General features: G+C 29.2%; 1 protein-coding gene across 1 annotated transcript; it reads right to left on the bottom strand.

Annotated features, from left to right (window-relative positions):
* Positions 1–6,466: 6,466 nt before the first annotated feature.
* Positions 6,467–7,391, bottom strand: LOC107904027 (uncharacterized). The gene is made up of 2 exons (XM_016830295.2): positions 6,976–7,391; positions 6,467–6,878 (listed from the first exon to the last, which is right to left on the bottom strand). The coding sequence occupies exons 1-2, from the start codon at positions 7,252–7,254 to the stop codon at positions 6,705–6,707; spliced, it is 453 nt and encodes a 150-aa protein (XP_016685784.1). The 5' UTR covers positions 7,255–7,391; the 3' UTR covers positions 6,467–6,704.
* Between the last annotated feature and the right edge of the window lie 2,033 nt (positions 7,392–9,424).

Genomic DNA, 9,424 nt, shown 5'->3' with positions numbered 1-9,424 from the left:
GACAATACAATTTTTTAGCTTTCGTTGTTTGTTGTTTTTTGGGTTTCTCACACCTGGTCAAAAATCTGATGCACACTCCAAAAAGAAATATTCTAATACCTAAATTGACGAAATAATACAAATTAACAACATAATTTCTCCAACTTAAACGATTAATTTAACAAATCCTACATGAACGAATCTAGAAATCGATACGAACTAACCCCATAATAGCAGAACACTCACCTCCTATCGATCACAACTTGAGCGAATCCAATTAGTCGAAGAACCCACCATCACACAATCCTCACCTAAACATAACTCACATAAAATCAAATTTCCAAACTAAACCTTCACAACAAACATCAAAAGAACCAAGCCCCCAAAAATTATAAATCCAAGAATAGCATTAAAACTTACCCAACGTCACTAAATCATACCAGGGAGAAATAATAGAAAAAGAAATGAAAAAAACAGAGATTATAAGCAACCTCAGCTTGGCAATCAATAAAATAAAAAGAAGAATCAAAATCAAAGACGAAATATTTGGGTAAAAGAAAATCAGCAAGAACGTCAAAAACATAGTAGCTTGAAAGAAAAAGGAAGAAAAGAAAAATGTATGAAACAAAATTGGGGAGAAAGATAGGTAACGTGAGTAAAGTGGGTAGTTTTGAAACAAAACAAAACAAAATAATAAATAAATTAGCTAAATCTTTCAAAACAAACCCTCAATCCAAACAGCCTTACAGGTTGAGTTCAACTCTTAACATAAACTCCGTTCACTAAACAGCACTCAAAGTCGTTTAACAAAATAAAATCACCCCACACCCACGCAAAAATTCAAACTAGTGATCTCCAAGCCACACTAAAGACCATTAACCACTGAAGCAAATATTGACTAATAATAAAATTTAATAAATCGAAAGTTTAAGATTTTGGGGCGTTACAACAGCTCTATGCATGATGTTTTGAGTTTAAATATAATTATGATCAAATTTTCAAAAATAGAAATATAGGGACTAAATTTAAAATTTACAAAGAATACAAGGACTTATGAAATTTTGTAACTTAATATAAAATTTGAAATATGAGTATTTGTTTAAATAATGTTTAGTTTAATTTATCTCATATATAGAATATATGTAAAGTAAATTAAATTTTAATTAGGCATTATTTATTATCAAGTTTATATATGATATTGATTATTACAAAGTATCATCTTATTATAAAATTAAATTAAATTGTCAAAAGGAAATTGTATTATAATATTTTGCAACAAATATATTTATGCTATGCTTGTTCATGAAGAACAATTTTTATAAAATGATTCCAAAAATATTTTTCAAATAACAAAAAATATTTTACAAAAAATTAGTCAAACAATAAAATCTATCAATTTTTTTAATATCAATTTATTTTTTAAAAATCATTTTCGGACAACATTAATAGTTATTAAATAAGAACTGATGGAATCTTGAATTTCCAAAAGCCACTTAACATAGTCACGAAAGCATAAGATACTGTTTAAGTTAAAATCATGTTAGATTACGTCACATTTATTACGTGGATGATTGAAAAAATATATAGATGAAAATTGTATCTTGGAGAAAAATATAAAATAAAATTTTAATATCAATTTCTTTTTTTGTAAAATAAAGCAAAAAAAAAACTAAATTAAACTAGCTTCTCCAAAAGAGGATTTTTCGTATATTACACTGTTCTTCTATTCACAATTAAATTCTCTTTTCGAAGGATATGTTGAATCCTCCAATGTTTTATCCTTCTTAAGAGCTAATGAATTCTTTTAACTAAAGTGGAATTTGAGTCTCCGAAGGAACTTTCCTGAATTGTGTTAACAGCTTCAAGGTAAACTCTATCAAATCTTTGATCTCTAATAAGTTTTAGACCATCAAATACACCCCATAATTCAGCCTTTGAAACTGTACAATTTCCAAAGTATTTGTCGAAACCAATTATCCACCCCTATTATGGTTACTTACTAATCCTCTAGCCACAATGAAACTTTCTTCGATTTTGATTGAACCATCTTTATTTAACCGAACCCAATTACTAAGGATATTAAATTTTCGTGCTAAAGAGTTTTTAGAAATTATATTTCGTATTAAATTAGCGTTTGAATTTCTTTTAATATCAAATTACTCTTTATAACGTATCGTATTTTATGTAATATTTAATTTTTAAAAAAATTGTGTACATGCAATTTAGCATGTATAATATTAATGACATTACTAGATTTAATTTTTTTTTTACTTTTTGAAAATTTTTTATTTTACTATTTTTAAAGAATAACCAAATATTTAAAATTCAATCAAAAGAGATTTTAGTTCAGTTGACAAAAATGGATTTCTTGGATCGTAAGTACTTCAGTTTAAGACTTACTATGCATAAATATTTACGTAAGGTTTTTGAGTTTTAATTTAATTAATCTTAATTTAATGTTAATCTCGATTATATTAGAACGATCGATTTATGATTATTTATATTTGTAACTATATTATACTTGTTACGCTTAAAAAAAAATTCTTTTTCTTTCAGAATATTTGATATTATATTCCTAATCGATCTAGACATCTCTTTTGTGGTTGCATCCACTTTAAACTTCATAATTCCAAAATAAGGTGAGCAGATAAAAGGATTTGCCTTCCAAATATATATTCTCACCAAATGAATATATGCATGTTAATTTCCTTTTTGTTTTTCTCAGGAAAAAAAGGGAATATGCAAGTGCCTTCATTCATCATTATCATATGCATGTGCTTGATTTTGCCTTTTACCTGGCTAATTGAAATGTATACATGCGTGTGTGTGTGTATATACATGCTAATTGTCACCATCTTTTAAAGCATATATTCAGCTCCCTGATCCATTATAGAGGAATATGTTTGTTAGCATCCTTACTTATTTATTAAAGTGAGATGTTTAATAAATACGAGATTTATGATACACTTATATTTATAATATAAATGAAAAATAAAGTTATTTAAAAATATATTTATTAAAAATTCACATAAAAATTAATTGGTATTTTTTATTATAAATGTAAAGTTAATTGTTTACTATGCTTTAATTTAGAGTTGTCTAAGTGTCAAGTTACCCCTCTGAACTTGAAAGCTTGCTCGAAATATGAGAGGGTTTGGACAAGTAGATAAAGCTAAAAAAATGGGCTTGAAAAAATGTATAGGCCCATTCGGGCCTTGAGTAGAGTTTTTAAGCCCGAGCCCAACCTGACCTGAATATATATAATTTCTATATTGATTCTATTCCTTTGCTGGGTATGGAACATTAGAAGGTGTGCAATTTACTTAGTGATACCGATGATGTCTCAGATAAGTTGATTGTAGTTGCATTTATAAGATCCCGATAGCTCTGCATAAAGGATTGGATAAGATGATTTGGCGTTGGTCTAGTAATGGATCATATTCAATAAAATCAGGATGCAAGTTAGCCTCTGATTTGTATTCCAATTCTGTTTCGAATGAAGCCGGTGGTCCTTGATTGAAGATTTGGAATGGCCATTTCCCATCGGAGGTGTCTCAGAAACTTTATTCCTACCAAGGCAATGTTAATTGTTAAAGGATTAAATGTGCCTTCTATTTGTATCCGACGTGGAGAGTTGGAAACGCTTGATCACGTTTTTAATTCTTGTGCGCTCACTCGGGTGGTTTGGTAATATTCTGGACTCCCACATCCGCATTTTGATGTTCTCCATTTTATTCGCACTTTGCTTGAGTCAGTTGATGTTAATAGAGTTTGTTGGACTCTTACTATTTTGTGGAGCATTTGGTTCCATCATAACTTGTTTTTTTTTGGAAGGGTGAGGTGTTTTCCTCGCAACATGATGTCGATTTTGCTGACAAATTTCATAGGCAAAGGTTGAAGGCTCAGTTTGTTTTGGGTATCACTCAACCATTAGCGCATCCGATTACTTCTACGACTCGTGGGCGGGCGCTACCAGCTGTTGGTATTTGTGCTAAATTTTATATATAAACTTATGCCTGTTTGAGAAAGTGTTGAAAAAATTCAATCAATTGAAAATTAACATTATTTAATTTTTTTAAAAAATTAATATCTAATCAATTGAAAATTGATATGCAATTTTAGTTGAAATTTGATGAATTGTTTAAAAAAAATGGGATGGCAATATCTATGCATGATATTTTGAATTTAAATATCTTTATGATCAAATTTTTATTGATTTATTATATGTAAAAAAGATAATAAAAAAATATTATTACAAAAATATAATTTAATTAGTATATAAAAGAATTTTTTAATAATTTTAAAACTGAAGTAATAATCCATCACACCAACTCATCATTAAAACACATAAGTATGGTATAGATTAACTAAGCAGTGTTTCAAAGTGTTGAATGCCTCATGGTCTGGAAAACATGGCCATAAAAACAACATACTAATCTCTTCAGAATGTTAGATCCAATCGGATAAAGTATCCTATCCCATTGAATTTCTAATTTCCAACCAAGTGGGTGACTCCTTATTCTGTCTCGATTATGGATTGAATATACACGGATCCCACAACCCTTTACATGACGACAGTTTCCTACAACCATCTGATCAGTAAAAAAAGTCAGTTCAGAAATTCTATTTTAAAAGAGAAGTGACATTTACCTCATTTACTCTTATCGGTTTGTCATAGCTGAATTTGATCTACTGCAAATTAGCAGCCATGATCGAAATTAACTTTCTGATCTCATGAGGAGTTTTAGTCACTATGACACCTTCGTTGACAACATCCATCATATTTATTTCCATGGGTAGGAGTAATTCATAAAAATATTGGATGAATAATTGTTCCAAAATTCTATGATGGGAGCAACTAGCACATAATTGCTTAAATCTCTCCCAATACTCGTGGAGTCTCCATGCCGTTTTGCTTGATGCTGTAACTTTTTCCTAGTAGAAGTAGCACATGACGTAAAAAAAATCCGAAAATAATCTTATCATGTCAATCCAGGAGGTAGATAACATAGCCAATCCTTCACCTTGTTGGCTAGTGAAAACGGGAAGGCTCTTAGTTTGGTTTGTTCTTTGATCACACATTGTCGTCTCATAGTAGAACAAACTACACTACATGGAAGTCCTTCAAGTGCTTATGAGGATCTTCGTTTTCTTGACCACAAAAAGTAGGCAATAGATGATTCAAAAGATACCTCTAATCTAAGATACTCAATGCATACCAGTTGTTGCTTCAGAATTTTTTAAGAGAGAAATTGGTTCTTCTCCTTTTGATTCGGTAGATGAATCGACTGAGTTGTTCTATGTAACTAGTTGGGTAATGAAGACGGTGGGTTAGTTCTCGCTTGAACTCTCTTCCTTAGTCTTCGAGCAGTTCTCTCTAACTCAAGATTGTACTATTTCACCTACACAAGAAGATCAAAATTTTAATTTTAATAAATATATTTTATGACAGAAAAAAGAAAGAAAGACCAAAACATAAAAAGGAACAAAAATTAAATTAAATTAAAAACAAGAAAGAGATAAAATTATTAACATTAATATATGATAAAAAGGCTAAAATTTGTACAATTGTGGAGACCTATAAAAATAAAATCCTACTAAAAAATATAAATTTAGTACATAGTATTAAGTAGAGTAGTATTCATAGAGATTGATATTAACTTTATTTTTTAAAACAAAAACAAGGAAAGTAAATATGATGGAGATTTTAGAAAATAAAAAACTAAATTTAAATTTAAATCTTAACCAAGAAGGCAATAATAAAAATTGAAGAAATACCAATCAAATGGAGCTCTAGTCAATTGTAAAATATCCGTTTGATTCACAAGTTTAATCATCGATGCAAAGATAATTTTATTGTTTTTTAATAGATTAGTTAAAGTTGCCAATGTCGTGCCTAGCAATCAGTCTCTACTTAATTTATCGATAACCAAGAGAAAGCTGTTGAAATTAATCTCCTTATCAATGAACAACCCTATAAATTCACGTTTAGAATTTAACTTACCGATAGAGTTACAAAGGAGAGAGACCTAATTTTATCCAACAAACACGCTCAAGTAAGATTTATTTGAATTAGATTGCATTCCCACCCAACATTGATTGCATACACAGTTACGGAATTTAAATTAGCTCCATTGGCCATGGATTCTACAAGAAAGTTGTGTTGACATTGATGATTTGGTTTAAGCTATTGGTGATGTCTGTATTGTCAAAGCTTCAGGTAGAATGTGTAACCGATGGCTTGACCATTGCTGACTTTTACCAATCCAGCATGTTTTAAAACTTGGTGGCAGTTGCTGCTACTGGTTATGTATTGAGTTGCTGGGATGCTAGTTATGTTTTATTCTGCTGTTGGAAACATGGTTTGTTGTTGGGGGTTTATTTGTTGTCCGATTTACTATGTTATGGTTCCTGGTTTGTCGTTTGATGATTTGATGGATGGACGCAGAAGTAGGAGAAAACATAGAGTATAAATTGAGTCAAAAGATAAAATAGTAAAGGCCATTCTGTTTTATTTTTCCATAGTATTATACAAACAGTCAACCATGTATACACACATGGCACTGACATGATTGTGAAGGCCTACACACTTTCTAATGGTTGTACTGGCTATCAAAACTTATTACCATAACAGTAGTACAGGTAATGCAGCAGCAGGCAGCACATTATTATTTAATTTTGATAGCCTTAATTACCAGCATAGCTTTATGAAGAAGCAAAGGCAGTTATGCCTCTAACTCAAATGATGCCTTCATTGTGGGTGAACGGCTCACGGGATCAATTTCAATAGATGCAATGTACCCAAACTTTGTAACTTTAAATTTTGGTTTTCCTCTTTTCTCAAGGTTGGTTTTGATTTGCCCCCAGTGAATAGGTTGCCTTTGGATATCAGTATAGACCTGCAGCATGCATGCAATTGGTCATAGATTAAATGATTATATATACGCATTCTAACTAGTTAATTAATGATAAGATTGAATTGAATGCAACAGATACCTTGCTGTTCTCATCTAGTGGGTTGCTCCAGGCAACAACCCACTTAGTTCCATCACGTCGCCTGTACACAAGACCGGCAACTGAACCATGACTATCAGCATCATCAGTCACTGATTCATGTGTAAACTCACTCGAATCTCCATCTTCAATTATTTCTGGGAAATTCGCATAATGAGAGCCTTGCCAAACTTTCTTGTCAGTCAATGTTAGAGCTTCGCTGGAAGAGTTCCAAAGCTTGCCGTTTGTGGTTTGTTGAGCAGTTTTCTGAGAAGTAGCCATGGTAGCTTTCTATGTGCTTTGGTTTGGTTGTGTTATGCTTCGAATATTGCAATACACACCTACTTATATACTAGTTTACACCATGCATGCATTGTCCATAACAACAATGTCTATGCGCATGAAATTTGTAGACTCCATTCATATCAAAACTGTTTTTTTTTCCCTTTTCTTTATTCCGATCTTTTCACTTCTAACCAAAAATTCTTTTCAATTAAAGAAATATCGTATTTGAAATTTTTGATAAATTATTATTTTTAAAAAAGTTTATATAAATTTTCTATAATAAATTAACAATATAAAGGGTAAACCACTTCCAATGGCACCTAATTTTTAATAAGTTTAGTTTCCTCATTCAACTTTAAAAAGTTACAACATTCTCCATTTGCACCACCTGCATCTATTGACAGCTCTCATTTTTCTTCTCTTCTACAGTTCATTTTTTCCATGAAATAACTTTAAACATCACAAATCTGCAAACCAAAATTCAAATAACTTTTTTCTTTGATCACTGACATCGATCATCCAATCGATTTGGATCTAAAATATGTTCTCCTACTTGTCAATGAGTCCTAACCCATTGTACCGAATGTTGAATCATCGTTTGGCTTGCTAACTGGACTTTTAAAATAAACCCTAACAGCCTAGTGTCTTCAACAAAAACTTTCAAATAGTTGAGTGGTTTAAATAAAAATTTTCGAATAGTTTAGAGACTATTTTATAACCTTTTAAAGTTAAATGACCAAAACTTAAATTTACTGACCTGATATGCACTTTACCCTAATAAAAGTATAATTTTTAGGTACTAAAACTAAACCCACATAACATAATTAAATAAATAAATTTCAATGGATGCATTACATAAAGAATTACATATTGATAAAGGTCACCTCTAAATTAAAATTTTCCATCATATGAATTAAAGTTTCCAAAATATCCTTTAATCTTAATTATATATTTTTCAACAAATATTTTAAGAATTGTTCAAATAATTTTCTTTTACTGACTAGTGTCAGTTGCTAGTACTTACAAAACTCCATGTCCACCATAAGAATCTTGTATGGATTTATATATTAATTATATATTATGCCACATTTATTACGTGGAAGATTGAAAAAATATAGATATTTTGGAAACATTTAAAAAGTAGTGATATTAAATTTTGATTTGTTTGAGATATATTTTATATTGATATTGTATTGGTATTAATAATTGAGTGAATTTTGAATGTAATTTAACTTAATATCTTATATACATATTTATTTATTTATTTTTTCATTTCTTTTATTTTTTTAAATTATTTTTTGTTTGTTAAAAAAATATTCATTTATTTTAGAGTAATTTGACAAATAATACAAATTTAAAAAATAAAAAAGATAAATAAAATAAATAAATTTTTTTATAAAATTGGAATATCAAATAAACTATTATACCAAAATAAAAAGCACACAAACAAACAAGCAACAATTTCAACATTAAAGTTATCTCTCCAAAAGGACTAAGATTAAGGTTACCACTTTAAACTTTAAAATTCTAAAAGCAAAAGATAGGATCTGTCTCCTAATTTTATATTCTTACTCAACCTTAAATTGAATATATGCTAGTTAATTTTATCTATATGAGATAATATTTGATGTGTTATCAGTGTATAGGTTTTATGTATTATCAATTAATAATAATATGATATATTATTATTGGTGCAAAATAAAAAATATTGAAGGACTTAAAAATAAATACAATTAACATTATTTTTATTTAAACATAATTCAATAATAGTTATAATTATATTATTTATCTTTTGGGTTTCGAATTTTGAATTTGATGATTTTCCATTTATTTATTTTTAATAATTATAATTAATATTTATTTTAGATCCTTCAAAAAATTTTGTTTTACACTGGTCATGATGTGTCATTTTATTATCAAATTATGGTACATAAAATCTATGTATCAACCATACATAAAATATTCTCCATATATATGCCTCCATCTCGTAGTTTTGGCTTTATTTTATTTGTACTTTGTAATGAAGTGAGATATTTCTCACCTTACAAATTAGTTTTTTCTCCTATAAAAACATCAAAACTTTCATTATATCAAACAATAATTAAGTATCATAAGAACTCAACACCTTACAAAAAACTTGACTACTCAATGTACGAGAGAGCCACAA

This window comes from Gossypium hirsutum, chromosome D05 (assembly GCF_007990345.1).
Source record: "Gossypium hirsutum isolate 1008001.06 chromosome D05, Gossypium_hirsutum_v2.1, whole genome shotgun sequence".
NCBI lineage: Eukaryota > Viridiplantae > Streptophyta > Magnoliopsida > Malvales > Malvaceae > Gossypium > Gossypium hirsutum.
Note: the sequence above shows the minus strand (reverse complement) of the source record. Positions and strands in the feature narration are given on the sequence as shown.

What these genes read in the sequence shown, in the direction of transcription:
- LOC107904027 (XM_016830295.2), bottom strand. Translation starts at nt 7,254, where the DNA reads ATGGCTACTTCTCAGAAAACTGCTCAACAAACCACAAACGGCAAGCTT. An exon ending in CACTAGATGAGAACAGCAAG is followed by an intron (nt 6,879 to 6,975) that starts GTATCTGTTGCA and finishes TGCATGCTGCAG; the next exon opens with GTCTATACTGATATCCAAAG.